The sequence below is a fragment of the Mandrillus leucophaeus genome, unplaced genomic scaffold (assembly GCF_000951045.1).
Source record: "Mandrillus leucophaeus isolate KB7577 unplaced genomic scaffold, Mleu.le_1.0 Scaffold4, whole genome shotgun sequence".
In the NCBI taxonomy this organism is placed as follows: Eukaryota; Metazoa; Chordata; class Mammalia; order Primates; family Cercopithecidae; genus Mandrillus; species Mandrillus leucophaeus.
In genome coordinates, this window is record NW_012104253.1 from 13,589,382 (window position 1) to 13,604,883 (window position 15,502).

The 15,502-nt window shown below is 53.1% G+C and overlaps 1 protein-coding gene across 1 annotated transcript in view; it reads left to right on the forward strand.

The window, feature by feature from the left end:
* The window catches only part of CCDC88C (coiled-coil domain containing 88C), a 151,800-nt gene that overhangs the window by 93,599 nt on the left and 42,699 nt on the right, over window positions 1-15,502 (forward strand). Inside the window, exons 13-17 of the mRNA XM_011991814.1 lie at window positions 2,394-2,540; window positions 3,525-3,669; window positions 7,126-7,310; window positions 12,595-12,732; window positions 14,222-15,292. Of these exons, the coding sequence (XP_011847204.1) occupies window positions 2,394-2,540; window positions 3,525-3,669; window positions 7,126-7,310; window positions 12,595-12,732; window positions 14,222-15,292 (1,686 nt within the window). The remainder of the gene's footprint in view (window positions 1-2,393; window positions 2,541-3,524; window positions 3,670-7,125; window positions 7,311-12,594; window positions 12,733-14,221; window positions 15,293-15,502) is intronic.

The window sequence follows — 15,502 nt, forward strand, 5'->3', positions numbered from 1 at the left end:
TGGACAGCTACCCAGAGGTGTGGAATCGGGCTTCCCACTTCCCCTCACCAGGTCCCCGGGGGAGCTCTGGGCTTCCTTCGGGAGCTTGGCCACAGCTGCTTCTGGATCCGGCTTCTCATTTCAGAGGTGGTGGTGGGGTGTGCAGGGCACTCGAGATGTTTTTGTTACCTTACATATAGTGGAGGTTGAAATGGACAGAAAACCACGGCATATTTGAGTAGCAGTTAGAAGTCTTCTGTTCCATGCCATCTCCCACTCCTGGCCATCCCCATTCATTCCGGGAAGTCTCTTGAGTTCTTTAAGGTCCACCTCACATGCCGCCTTTGATTCCTCCTTGTGGCATGATTTGGCCAACTACTGTTATTGAACACTTATGCAAGGCTCACAAGAGCAAACGTACAACAGTCCTGCCCGGGGTTCCTGATCTAGGGGAGGAACAGGCCGGCCTGCTGTGGCCTCAGAGCAGACCAGGGGAACACTAGGAGCCCAGAAGCCTGACTTGGGTGCAACACAGTGAATTCTCAAGCCCTTCTCCAAGCGGATAACTCAGGCTGGGTCTTGAGGGCTAAATAGGAGTTGGTTGTGAGGGTGAAGCGGCGGCAGCCTGTGCGGTGGTTGCTTAGGGCCTGAGGGTAGTGATGCTGGGGAGCGCTGGTGGTGGACCCTGCTGGAACACTGGTCGGAAGAGTGGGGGCAAAAGCCAGAGAGAAAAGACCGGGCCTTCTTTCTGCTTTGAAGTCTGTCATTGTGCTCTGGCTCGTGTCATTAGTACAATAGGGGCCTTTCACCCACACAAGCCCCCGAGGGTGGGCTTCAGGGAGCCGAGGGCAGTAAGGAGAGCACAGGGTCTGCAGCTTGTCAGGCTCCAGCTTTGTACCTCACTAGGTTCGTGGCTTTGAGCTCATTATTTTTTCTGAGTTGGTCTTTCATCTGCGGGAAGGGACTGTCCCTGCCCCTCTCTGAGGGCCACTGTGAGTAAGGCGGTTCATGGATTGCCTGGGGCAGGGCCAGCCACATAGTAGATGTGGTCTCTGCTGGGGACAGGCAGAGAAGGGCATGCAGGTGAATCCAGAGACTTAATGGCCAAGCCCCTCACCCCTGCCAGGCTTTGATCAAAGCTGTGTCCGCTGGCTGGAAAGTGTGTGGCTTCCCCTGCACCAGGAATCTTGGATTCTGGCCCACATAGGAAGATGAGCACATGGTGGATAAGCAGGAACTCCCCGCCTGGTTCCCAGTGTGATTCGTGAGTGGGACAAACCTTAGACAGCTCTGCCCACCGAAAGAAGCATACAGGTTCCTGGCGTGTGCCGTTTGTAACCTGCGAAGGCATTTGGGGGAAGCTCAGTTCCCCGCCAGATACCGAGCAGTGCTTGGAAGGGCCCAGGAGAAGAGAAACCAAGAAAGCCCTTAGCCTAGGAACAGTGGAGATGTGGGCCCCGGACCGACTTCTTCCCTTGTGCACATCACTGCCTGTGACAAAAGTAGATCCGGGTGGACCCCTCAACTGTGTATATTTGTGGAGTTCACATTTGTGTGGCTTGCTGTGCTGAGACTTTAACTGTCTTAAAGACTCCCATTTCCAGGAAACTGCCAATAACTTCTCTTTTCTAAGAGTGTTTGTCGATACTCAGATTCAGAGCAGTGTATTGAATGAGAAAACTTATCTGAATAGCTGCTTTTTTTCCAGGCCCCACATCTGTAGAATGAATGTTGAATCAAGAGGTCTACTAGACTCAGACCTGGAACCCAGGATTGACTCTCGACCCCACTCCTTCCTTGTTAAGGAAATGGGCTCAGACATCCCTTGTCTGTCCAAATGAGATGAAGAATGTCAAAGCCTTGGCACTATTCCCAGCCTATCTTGATGCATAGATTTTTTTTCTTATAGCAGAGAAAGTCCATTGTCCTTGCCCAATTAGAAAGGGTGAAGATGGGCTGGGCGCAGTGGCTCACACCTGTAATCCCAGCACTTTGGGAGGCTGAGGCAGGTGGATCACCTGAGGTCAGGAATTCTAGACCAGCCTGGACAACATGGTGAAACCTCATCTCTACTAAAGATACAAAAATTAGCCGGGCGTGGTAGCGGGCACCTGTAATCTTAGCTACTTGGGAGGCTGAGGCAGGAGAATTGCTGAACCCAGGAGATGGAGGTTGCAGTGAGCTGAGATCACGCCACTGTACCCCAGCCTGGGCAATAGAGTGAGATTCTGTCTCGAAAAAAAAAAAGTGAAGATGATAAAAACAAAAAGTGGAGAAAAAACTTCCTGCCTCGGACTTCCCTCTGGATTGTTTGCTTGGGTCCAGATGCCTGAAAGAGCTTTGGTTTTAGAATTCTGTCCTAATGACCCAGGTGCCTTTATCTGATGGTTCTCATGTATGTTTTTGCTAACCAGGAGCTGAGAGAAGATAATATCATTTTAATTGAAACCAAGGCCATGCTGGAGGAACAGCTGACTGCTGCTCGGGCCCGGGGCGATAAAGTCCATGAACTGGAAAAGGAGAACCTGCAGCTGAAATCAAAGCTTCACGACCTGGAATTGGTACTGCAGGCTGTGTTGTTACTGCACTGAAAACAGATTGGGGTCGGGCACAGTGGCTCATGCCTGTAATCCCTGCGCTTTGGGAGGCTAAGGTGGGAGGATCCCTTGAGCCCAGGAGTTCTAGCCCTGGCAACCTAGTGAGACCCCATCGCTACAAAAATTTAAAAATTGGGCATGGTGGTGTGAGCCTGTAGTTGCATCTACTTGGGGAGACTGAGGCGGGAGGGTTGCTTGAGGCTGGGAGGTTGCGGTTGCAGTGAGCCATGATCACACCACTGCATTCCAGCCTGGGTGACAGAGCAAGACCCTGTCTCAGAAAAAAAAAAAGAAAAGAAAACAGATTGGAGCAGGTTCAGGTTTATGCCGTGCCCTTCTCTGATAGTTCAGCTACTGGGTTTGTTGCTGCTCCCGCCGCTGCTGCTCCCACCGCTACCACCAATGACTTGTTGACTGCGGGGAGTCACTTGCTAAAATCAGCAGGCTTGAGTGGGTGCCACTTAACACCCACAAATAGAGAGCACTTGACTTCTGTATTGCTTTTCTGTAGGAATGAGTGTGCGTGTGTGTCTTTTGCAAGAAGGGTCTTTGCTGCTGTTGATGGTGTGGGGTGAGCTGTGATCTGTTAGCCTCTTAACAACTTTAGAGGCCTTAACAGCTTTAGGGCTTCGCTAGAGCCACGAAGCTGCCCATCGCTGCACACTTGCTTTAAAGCCCTGTGCAATACGTCACTTTGTTCAGACAGCATTCAGTTAGGGACCTCGGGTCTCTCTTCATAACCTAGGTAGCCAGGTCAGCGTACCTTTGAGTGGCTTTATCTCTCATAGCAGGGCCCTGTGTTGGGACGTTTCTGTGCAGCTGTGTTTATTTGGAAGTGAGCCAGTACATCTTCATCCACAGCACATGATGGTAGCTGTACAGGGGCTGAGGCTTGTCCAGAGGGCTCCCCAGCTGTGCAGCCTCAGTTCTTGCCTCTTCTTACCCCAGGACCGGGACACAGATAAGAAACGAATTGAGGAGCTACTGGAAGAAAACATGGTCCTCGAGATTGCCCAGAAGCAGAGCATGAACGAATCTGCCCACCTTGGCTGGGAGCTGGAGCAGCTGTCCAAGAGCGCAGACTTGTCAGACGGTAGGTACTGCCTGGTGCCAAGGAGCCAGCCTGGCCGTGGCCGCCGCTGCCTCCAGGGAGCTGAGCCCTGGGCTCTGGAGCTGCCATGTTAGCCCATCCATTAATCCCAGGCAAACACGATTTCCTTCAAGCGCCACTTGGAACTGTTTCATTACAGTTCTCCCCGGGGAAGACACGAGGGGTCTGGCAGCCTTGATGTCAGGACGCAAAACACAAATTAAGTGTTGCTAGGTTTCCCAATTCCCATATGGACATTCCCAAGAGCTTTCAGATTATAGTGCACTGACACCCAGAGGCTCTCTTAGGCCATCTGTGGATGGCTGAAAGCCCTGGATGGCGGGAGTCATCACCAGTGGGCACGAATCCCTGCTATAAATGTACCCTGGGCGTTATTTCCTCTATTCATTTGCATAATTGGGCAAGATGGAGGCAGCCTGTTTTCTCTCTCCTGGGTGTGGGGGTTGCTGAGTGGCTGTTGCCCCTGAGACCCAGTTTCTCAGCGCCTCTGCCGGGCCTCTCCCTTTCCCTCTTCCCTCCTGGACTTGCTCTGCTGCCCACTGCCCTGCGCGCCCCGAGAGGAGGTGTCGGTCATGGGAAGCGTGGGCGGGGCCGCACTCAGCCCCGCTCGCAGGAAGCCTCAGCCCCGGCAAACAATGAGCCAGTTCCTGCGTTTGAAAATAGCACACGCTCACCGTTCCGGTGCACGTGATAGTGCAAGTTCATAGTTACTTAGACTTTCCAGGGTGTGATGGGGCTTTTGGCTTGTTTAGGGGGTGGCTTTACAAAATTTTGGTAGACATCTAAGCATTCTGGAAAGGTTATTGGAAACAGGTGAATGTTTTTTGTATTTGGGGGTTTCTGTCAGTTCCGAACCTAAAATCAGTTTCACTGTGAATCTGTGTGAGAAGTTCGCTGTCTGTGCTTTGGTATCTGTGCGTAGCGCTGGGGCCTGAGGGCTGCACGAGGGGGATCCCCCCAAATCCCTCCCTTCTGGAAGTCCAAGTTGAGGGTGCCCCCTGGTGGAGCAGAGAGGTGGTACAAGCAGCCTAGGATGGTCTCCCATCAACGAAGTATTTGTTAGAGACCATGGTGGCTGGTAGGGTGAGAAGGCCTCACCGATTTACACTATTTTGTATAATATGTGAGCTCTTTCAGGTTAATACCATGATTTATTCTTAGTCTTGTCAACTCCTAGTGCCTAGCTAGGAGCTGACATCATTCTAGTGTTTGCTAGAATGATGGCATCGTGCAAGCGAAGCCTGAGTGTGTGGGGCGGTGGCTTTGAGAGCCAGAAACACCTGGCATAAAGCCTTGGTTCCTCCACTGGTTTGCTAGGTGACCTAGGGCAAGTACTTAACCTTTTAAAACTTTAGTTTCCTTACCTACAAAATGGGGGTAATGAACCTGCCTCACAGGATGGCTGTGAGGATGAGTGAGAAGACAGCGGAGCATGAACCCCGACTCTGGCCCTTGGTGTGTTCCGTAGAAGGCAGCTCTTCTTGTCTGTCTTACTAAGACATACCCAGTTGCTCTGGTTGCTGGGGGTGCTGATGAGATTTGCACTAGTAAGGAAACACTGGGCCGGGCACAGTGGCTCATGCCTGTAATCCCAGCACTTTGGGAGATTAAGGCAGGCAGATCACTTGAGGTCAGGAGTTCGAGACCAGCCTGGCCAACATGGAGAAACCCCACCTCTACTAAAAGTACAAAAATGAGCCAGGCATGGTGGTGCGTGCCTGTAATCCCAGCTATTCAGAAGACTGAGGCAGGAGAATCGCTTGAACCTGAGAGGTGGAGGTTGCAGCGAGCCAAGATCACACCACTGCACTCCAGCCTGGGTAAGAGAGTGAGACTCTGTCTCAAAAAAAAAAAAAAAAAAGAAAGAAACACCAGCGTTTTAGTAGTAAACCATTGTGTCATTTTAATAGTCTTCGAGGCACTGACTTTAATGGAAGAGGAAATGAAACATCGACTCCATTGTTTAACTCATAGAACCTTAAAAATTATTCTCTGTGGTCAGTTTGGGAAGGTGAAAAGGGGTGGTGGTTATGGTTGCAGAAAAGTGTGCTTGTACCTAATGCCACAGATCTAAACACTTTAAAATGGCTGAAGTGGTACTTTTTAAATGTATTTTTCTATAATTTTAAAAATGGGTCCCCTCCCCCCGTGAATTCTGCAGAGGCACTGTCCAGATGACCACAGGTTTTGAAATAATGGAGTCTTATTTGAGGCTCGGTGTCGAAGTTAGGTTAGTTTCATTTACAGCTTAGTTGGGACAGAGCCCTCCAAGCGTCTTTGTGGAGTGTGTGTGTGTGTTTATGTGTGTGTCAGCGCTGGGCTGGGGCCAGGGACACACCGTCCCCTCTACTGCTCGCCTGTTGTTGCTTTGGGTCTTTAGGGTGTTCTGGCCTGTTGGGTGGTCCGTGTCGCTATCCTTGGTAGAAGATGGAAACTCAGAGGGAAACGAGACGCTGTTCAGTCTTTATGATCACCCGGGAGATCTGAACACACACATTTCCAGATTTATGTGTTTGCTGTGAAAGCCATCACCCCCCTGTACCCACAGCCCCCGGGGTGAAGAGGTGGGGGGAGGAATAGCTGTATTAGCAACAGTGTGGAAAGGACGTGGCACTCAGTTGGGTAAATGAGGGGTGGAAGAACCTGGCTCCCTTCTTAAGAGGGCTTTTGCATACCCCTTTTTTCCCTTCCCGAAACAGCCCCATGACTTACCTAAAATCGTGCACCTGCTTGTAGCAGGAAGGGCCAGGAACTCCCATTCCTGACTCGAGACTGTTCCCTTCTCCATTTGCATCTGAGCTGTTTAAAAGCAGAGTAGATAGTCTGCCTTTTACTATTTTTAGCTTATTTTTCATCTCACTTAGAATTTTGAAAGCAATTTGCATACACTATCACAGTTTTCTTCAACATAATTGTGAAGTCACAGAAAGAAATCTCTGCATAGCATCTCATCCAGGCTGACAAGTGCCCGGCACGTGTTCCAGTGTAGCTTTCTACCACCCGTGGCCGACGGGAGTGGTCAGTTACGTGTTCCTGCCTGCTGAGCAGCCGAAGTGTCCACTATGCTCTTGGGGGCATGGAATACATCGCCTATGTACCACCTCTGTTAGCCTCTAAAATCCTTGATTGGACAGTTAGGTAGCAGCCTGATAGCCAAATGTTTCCCATAAGTGACACAGCCCTTGCAGTGGCTCCTGGACCTTCCACCTTCTTGAGCCCTGGATTGCTGCCCTGACAGACCCCAGCAAAGCCTAAAGAGGAACCCTCGGGCACTGGGAGTGGAGGGACTGGAGGGAGGGTCCCTGGCTGACCTGTGGGAGCTCCTCCCCGGCCCCCTAGACCCTGGACTCTGGGACTGATGACCGTCTCAGAGCTTGGGGCAGAGAGTGGAAGTGGAGGCCCACAGAACGCTGGGCTCTGACTGGACTTTGTCTTCAGCCTCCAGGAAGTCGTTTGTGTTTGAGCTGAACGAATGTGCGTCCAGCCGCATCCTGAAGCTGGAGAAGGAGAACCAGAGCCTCCAGAGCACCATCCAGGGGCTGCGGGATGCGTCCCTGGTGCTGGAGGAGAGCGGCCTCAAGTGCGGGGAGCTGGAGAAGGAAAACCACCAGCTCAGCAAGAAGGTACCTCAGCCTCCTTAGGTCAGCGGGGAGGCACAGAGCCCTCGGGCACCCTCCCACCCTCCCCATTGCTTGTCTGGAGCACACAGACACAGAGGCGGCTGGGTAGAGCATGCAGGTGTCAGGGAGTGGGCAGAACCCTGGCGTAGTCACCACTGATTATAATGGGAACGGGAGTGAGGACTGGGGAGAGCCAGAGAGAGTGTGGCCCTGTCCCTGCTCCGCTGCCATTAGAGGATGACCTGGACATGTGACTTTCTTGTGCCTCGTTGTCTTCATCTGTGAAATGGGGTTGATGGGGTGCGTGCCTGTGAAAAGAAAACTCCCTTGTTCTCTTCTGTGCCACTGCTCCCAGTACCTCACTGCCTATACCAGGGGTGTGGGGTTTTCCCCACACCAAGCAGTTCCCAAGTTCTCGGGGGACAGCAGCTGGGTATCCTACAGTTTGACTCAATTCTGACACTACAGACCCCGCAGCCTAAGGGCTCAGTCCCCCCAGCCTGCCTCCCACTTCAGGTGCCAATCCAAGTCAGGATTGTCACCTGTGCTTCTGACCAGCTGGCTGTAGATCAGAGGTTCCCACCGCCCCCTTCGAGGGCTCCACTATTGCCTAGATGACTTAGTAGTCCTTGTTTATTATGAAGTATACAGAGCACAGGTGGAACAGATACACAGGGCGGTGGCTGCGGGGAGTGGTGCGACCCTACCGTGCCCTCTGCGGGTGCCCCTCCAGCACCTCCACATGTTCACCAGCCTGGACACTTTTTGACTTAGTCCTTTTGGGTTTTTATGGAGGTTTCATTATATAGGCATGGTTGATTACATCATTTGCCATTTGATTAGTTGAACCTCCAGCCCCTCTCTCCTCCCTGGAGGTAGGGGAGACCTGAAAGTTTCAACTCTAATAACGTGGTTGGTTCCCTTGGCAACCAGCCCCCATCCTGAGGCTCTCCAGGAGCCCCCAGTCCTCATTTATCTTAGCATACAAGAAAGACACCTATCCCTTTGGAGATTCCAAGGATTTTTGAAACTTGTGCCAGGAAATTTAGCAACAACCAAACACACGTTTCTTTCTATCTTCCTTTTTTTTTTTTTGAGGCTGAGTTTTGTTCTTGTTTCCCAGGCCGGAGTGCAATGGCATAATCTCGGCTCACTGCAACTCCGCTTCCCAGGCTCAGGCGATTCTTCTGCCTCAGCCTCCCGAGTTGCTGGGATTACAGGCACCCACCACCACACCCAGCTAATTTTGTATTTTTAGTAGAGACGGGGTTTTGCCATGTTGTCCAGGCTGGTCTCAAACTCCTGACCTCAGGTGACCCAGCTACGTCGGCCTCCCAAAGTGCTGGGATTACAGGCGTGAGCCACTGTGCCTGGCCCCAAACACACATTTCTTATGCTGGGTGTTGTGGGGATTAGAGGAGGTAGTGTGTGTGATGGATTCGGCACATAGTAAGCGCTCAGTAAAAAGAGAGTAGTGCACTGTTACAAACCTTGCAATAGGGACCCAGGGAGACGACGCAGTAAGGTACCAAATACCAGATGTTGAGTTGTTGACTACAGTGATAATGAACATCCTTGGGGCTGCAAAGCCTAGGTATGAATGTGTGAGGCCACTGATGGAACACCTCAGGGTCTTGCTAGTGGTAAAACAAGCAGGTCAGTGCTTTCTCCCTCCTCTGGGTTTATGGGATGGGGAAGAAGAGATAGCTGAACTGTGTTCTCTTTTAATGACAGCTGTTAGGTGTTCCTGGGATCACAGTAGAAGCCAGACATCTGGGCGAACAGATGAGGGTTTGCAAGCCAGTCTTGTTCTACAGTTAAGAGGATCCCTGTCACGTGGCAGATTCCACCTCAGGTGCAGGAAGGGGCCATTGAGAGACTAGGCATTGCTGACAGGTCTTGCTCATTCCCGGTGAGAGAACCTCTCATCCACCTGCCTCACACTGGAGGTATAGTGTGGGCTCTGAACGCACCAGCTGTCAGATTCCAGCCGCGGGAGGAGGCCGGAGTGTTCTTGCGGGCTGACTGCCGTGCAGGACAGGCACATCTGGGTGTCTCCCAACCCACTGTGAGTCCTGGCAGTATCATCTACTGAGGCATCACTGTGGCAGGAGACCTGAGTCCCCTGGCTCTGCAGGGTTTTTTTTTTTTTTTTTTTTTTTTTGACGGAGTCTCGCTCTGTTGCCCAGGCTGGAGTGCAGTGGTGCAATCTCAGCTTCCTTGCTATCTCCACCTCCTGGGTTCAAGCGATTCTCCTGTCTCGGCCTCCCGAGTAGCTGGGATTACAGGCAGGTGCCACCATGCCCAACTAATTTTTGTGTTTTTAGTGGAGATGGGGTTTTGCCATGTTGGCCAGGCTGGTCTCCTGACCTCAGGTGGTCCAGCCGCCTCGGCCTCCCAGTGTGAGCCACCACGCCCAGCCACTCTGCAGGTTCATGGTCTCTGAGGCTGGGAACAGGCCCCCCACTTCTGGGAACTGGTCCCTTGAGTTCCCTCATGGCACCTCTCCTACGTGGCTGCTCACTCTTGTCCCTTTGAAGCTTTGTGTGCCTTGCGGCATTTTAGCTGCCAGGTGGTTTTTCCTCTCTTTATAGGACAACAGAAAACATTCTCGTCTCATGCCACGTCTTCCAGTGCAGGGCAGCATGGGGAAAGTGACTCGGTTTTTTGAGACAGGGTCTCGCTCTGTCATCTAGGCAGGAGTGCAATAGTGTGACCATGGCCCACTGCAGCGTCAACCTCCAGAGCTCAAGTAATCCTCCCACATCAGCCTCCTGGGTAGCTGGGACCACAGGCACATACCATCATATCCAGCTAATGTTTTTTTGAACTGGGGTCTCTTTATGTTGCCCAGGCTGGTCTCAAACTCCTAGGCTCAAGCAGTCCTTCCGCATCAGCCTCCCAAAGTGCTAGCATCACAGGTGTGAGCCACCATGGCTGGCTCAGCGTTTTGGTTACTTAGATTCATGTGGGCCTAGCACGGGAAATGTCTTCATAAATGGCAGCCCAAGCTTGGCCATGATAAAAAGAATTGGCCTTTAGGAAGATGAGAACCTCCAGCTCTGCAGGTCCTCACGACGCTGCCCTGCAGTATTATCTCACTGGCCTAGTGACATTCTGTGTCCCCCTCCTGGCAGGTCACCAAGGTGGTGCTCAGGCATCTCTCCGCCCTGTCCTGTCTGCTGTGGCACCACCTCTGTACAAACAGGACCTGGCGGGAGCTCCGCCCACCCATCGCGACTCCTTATGCTGGTCTCTCAGGCCCTACCCACTTCCTCCCTGGCCCGATGCCAGCCTCTCCTGCCATGGGCCTAGGGAGGCCCTGTCTTGGCACACACTCCCTGGTCGCGGGGGCACCGGAAGGGAGGGGCCGCCATTCGCAGGCAGAGCTGTCCTGTGTCTGAAGCCTGGAGCTCTTTCCTCCCTCTTGTCCTCGACCTGTCCTGAGCCTGGCTGGAATCTGGCCCGACCCTGCAGGGTGGTTCTCCCTTCACCCTCTATCCACGTCTCACTCACTGTTTTATTGGCCCCAGTGCCCAGCCCAAAGCCTGACACGTAAGGGGAGCCCTCTGGCGTTTGACAGGTGAAACCTTCAGCACCAGCAGGAGGCGGGCTGTGCTTCAGGCCTGGCAACCCTCAGCCAGCTCAGCTCATCCTCAATTTCCCTCTCCAACCTCAGCCATCCAGCTGGCATTTCCTAATCAGTAAGCAAGCCCACTGGCCCTGCTGAGTCCCACAGGCGGTCCTAGCGCCTACCTGGCTCTCCACCTCACCCCGAGTGTAGCCCAGGCTGCACACTTGCTTTGGTCTGGGACCTCTGGAAACCATAGTTCCCTGAAGTTAAAACATCTTTCCTTCTAACTCAGGGTACCTCCATGGGTCCTAGAGAAGCCCCCTCCTTCCTCTGTGTCTGTAACTTTGTATCGAAGTCATAAGAGTTTATTCTTTGACTCAAGAAGGAAAAAGAATCCTTATTTCTAGAGGAAGAGGGGCAGCCCTTTGGGGACCTGTCACGAGAGGCAGGAGCAGCTTATGTAAAGACGTGCAGCCTGGGAGCTGAGGGGCAGGGTCCCGGCACCCACAATTCCTGAGAAAACACGAGACCGTCGCCCAAGCCAGGGGCTGCAGGGAGGACAGAAAACCCTCTGGAGGCCCGAAGGCCTGCAGCCAGCCCGTGTCTCAGCCCAGCAAGTGCGTCAGGGACTTGGGCATTCTTCGGGGATGGACCCGGAGTATAGGACAAAGAACCACAGAATGAGAAAGATGAGGGGTCCAGCAGGGGTAGTAGGACCCAGGAAATCACACCTTTAAACCAGAAGCAACAGCAATCAGAAATGCAAGGGTTGGCCAGGCGTGGTGGCTCACGCCTGTAACCCCAGCACTTTGGGAGGCCGAGGTGGGCGGATCACCTGAAGTCAGGAGTTCGAGACTAGCCTGGTCAACACGGTGAAACCCCATCTCTACTAAAAATATAAAAATTAGCTGGGCGTGGTGGCGGGCTCCTGTAGTCCTAGTTACTCAGGGGGCTGAGGCAGGAAAATTGCTTGAATCTGGGAGGCAGAGGTTACAGTGAGCCAAAATCATGCCATTGTACTCCAGCCTGGGCAAAACTGTCTCAAAAAAAAGCAAGGGTTGAGTCAGAATCTGCATTTCAGTAAGTCATCTGCGTGCTCATGTGCAACGAGGAGCATGAGGACCTCTGTTTCAGTAGTTCGTGTTTAGGAGGGCTGGGCACAGGTGGGTTCTGGCATAAGAGCTTGATGTCAAGGAGATCACTGGGTGGCTGTCCAGGCCAGACAAAATGACAGAATGTGGCCTGGCCTGTGATGGAGATGGTGGAAGTGTGGAAGAGGTAGAAAGGACAGGGCTTGGTGACAAATTTACATGGAGGTGAAAGAGGAAGAGGTATAACAGAGGGCTACTTGAGCAGCCAGGTGACATCACCAGCCAAGGCAGAGAGTCTCTGGGAGGACAGGGAGATGGGTGTATGTGGAGGCCCCAAGGGCATCCAGCGGTGGTGGCCCCAGGCAGTGGAGCACATGGCAGCAAGGATAGGGCGGAGGGATACTGGGGAGATGGGGATGGGTTGCTGCCTGGTGACCTTACTGTCTTAAGAGTGACAGCTGTGGTGTGGGGAGGCTGCTACAGAATGATGCCAGGAGGTCTTCCCTTGAGAAAACACCCATTAGTGCATTTTGTGGGAGTGAGAGGTTTCCGTTTTGTTTTAAATCGTGGTTCACTTCGTAGGACTGACGTCTACACTGGGCTGGGTCTTTTGGTTCTGCAGATTGAAAAGTTACAGACCCAGCTGGAGAGAGAAAAGCAGAGCAACCAAGATCTGGAGACCCTCAGTGAGGAGCTGATCAGAGAGAAGGAGCAGCTGCAGAGTGACATGGAGACCCTGAAGGCTGACAAAGCCAGGCAGGTAGGTGCCTCTCCCAGAATCCCTGCCTGCAAGACGGAGAGCCAGGATTACCGCCATTCCTGGTACTGTATTGTGGATGCATGGATTATCTGTTACCTAGCTTAGCCGCAGCTTAAATCATCAATTCTCAATTTCCCAACTGGCAGTGGGAAAAGGTGGGGTGAATTTTGCTTCCCAAGGGACATTTGGCAATGTCTCAAGACATTTTTGATTGTCGTGACCCGGGGGAAGAGAGGGGGTGGTGCTCCTGGGGTAGAGTGGGTAGAGGCCAAGGATGCTGCTGCTACACATTCTTCAGCGTGCAGGGCAAGGAACACTCCATCTGCAAATGTTCGTGGTGCCCCAGCTGAGAATCCTGGCAAACCCGGGTGGTTTTATTTGCCTCACACTACAAGCAGCCCTAGGGCAGGCAGTCCAGGGCTGATGTAGTGGCTCAGGGATGCCATCAGGAACAAGGCCTCTTGCCTACAGCTCTGCCAGCCTTAACAGTGGCTGCTGCACATCCCTAAGGTACAAGCAGAGAAAGGTGGAGGGCTTAGCGGCACAGGGAAACCCTCCCAAAGATGCTCCGTAGACATCATGTTGGCCGGAGCTGACATGTGACTACCTCTGCCTGCAAAGAATGCCAGGGTACCAAGTATTTTAGTTTTTTGTTTTGTTTTGTTTAATTTAATAGTGATGGGGTCTTGTTATGTTGTCCAGGCTGGTCTCAAACTCCTGGGCTCAAGTGATCCTCCCGTCTTAGCTTCCCAAGGTGTTGGGATTACAGGCATGAGCCACCATTCCCGGCCCCAAGTATTTTAGCTTTTTGGCGTCTGTAGTAGAGGAATAAAAAGCCCAGAGAAGATGGTTGGAATGGCTAAACAGACGGACAGGGCCCTGCCCAGATGTTGCTCACAGCCAGGAAGGCACACTTCCAGGTGACAGGCAAGATGATCTCAGGAGGGTGCTACTGAGAGTATAGGGTGCTGAGGGAGAGAATACTGGGGTGCATGGCCACCTTAGAATCATCATGCCAGGATGTTTTGGGGAGCTGACCCCCAGTATGAGAAGGAACCAGTGAGGTTGATAGTCAGAGGAAAGTACTCCAGGCAGAGGGATCAGCATGTGCAAAGTGTTCATGGTCAGATGGGCTAGGAGTAGTGAGCAGGAGGTGGAGAGTGGTATAAGCAGAGGCTGCAGCGGTGGGCAGGGCCTGGCCACCAGAGACCAAGAGAAACCACTGAAACTTAAGTGAGGAAGAGAGATGTAATTTACATTTTAAAAATCATCCTGGCTGCTCTGAGTGTATTCTGACTTGAACCATCTAAGTGGTGGTGTCCGTGCCCACTCACCTGTGTCTGTCAGGCCTCTGGGGAAAACACAGGCGTCTGAGCACAGATAGGACAGCCGTTCAAGACCTTCTGTCTTCCATCCCCCAGTGTGAGTCCATGTCACTGAAATAGGTTCCCGCAGCAGCCTGGGTTGTGCCTGTTGTGTTTTCCCACAGATCAAGGACCTTGAGCAGGAAAAGGACCACCTCAATCGAGCCGTGTGGTCGCTGCGGGAAAGGTCGCAGGTCAGCAGCGAGGCCCGCATGAAAGACGTGGAGAAGGAGAACAAAGCCCTCCACCAGTCAGTGACAGAGGCCAATGGCAAGCTCAGCCAGTTGGAGTTTGAGAAGCGGCAGCTGCACAGGGACTTGGAGCAGGCCAAGGAGAAGGGAGAGCGGGCGGAGAAGCTGGAGAGGGAGCTGCAGCGACTCCAGGAGGAGAATGGGAGGCTGGCCAGGAAGGTGACCTCCCTGGAGACGGCCGCTGAGAAAGTCGAGGCCCTGGAGCATGAGAGCCAGGGCCTGCAGCTGGAGAACCGGACGCTGAGGAAGTCTCTGGACACATTGCAGAACGTGTCCCTGCAACTTGAGGGCCTGGAGCGTGACAACAAGCAGCTGGACACAGAGAACCTAGAGCTGCGCAGGCTAGTGGAGACCATGCGCTTCACCAGTACCAAGCTGGCACAGATGGAGAGGGAGAACCAGCAGCTGGAGCGTGAGAAGGAGGAGCTGAGGAAGAACGTGGAGCTGCTCAAGGCGCTGGGCAAGAAGTCAGAGCGCCTGGAGCTCAGCTACCAGAGCGTGAGCGCCGAGAACCTCCGGCTGCAGCAGAGCCTGGAGAGCAGCAGCCGCAAGACGCAGACCCTGGAGAGTGAGCTGGGCGAGCTGGAGGCCGAGCGCCAGGCGCTGCGGCGGGACCTGGAGGCCCTCCGGCTGGCCAATGCACAGCTGGAGGGAGCTGAGAAGGACAGGAAGGCCCTGGAGCAGGAGGTTGCCCAGCTTGAGAAGGATAAGAAGCTGCTGGAGAAGGAGGCCAAGCGGCTGTGGCAGCAGGTGGAGCTCAAGGACGCAGTCTTGGACGATAGCACTGCCAAACTGTCTGCAGTCGAGAAGGAGAGCCGTGCGCTGGACAAGGAGCTGGCCCGCTGCAGGGACGCGGCCGGCAAGCTGAAGGAGCTGGAGAAGGACAACCGGGACCTCACCAAGCAAGTCACCGTGCATGCGAGGACGCTGACGACTCTGAGGGAGGTAAGTGGACGCAGGCGGCCCCTGTAAAGGGGTTGGCAGGTGGTGGTCGTGGTGGTGGGTTCTGTGGTGCATGATTTCAGGAGAGATGTTCTGTGTCCTCCTTAAATGCTTTATCTAATTCTAAACAGCAGTCCCTAAAGGTCTAAGAACCCAATAAATACCACATATTACAATCTTATGACCCAGAGGTTCGTTCCTCATAGTTTGGGT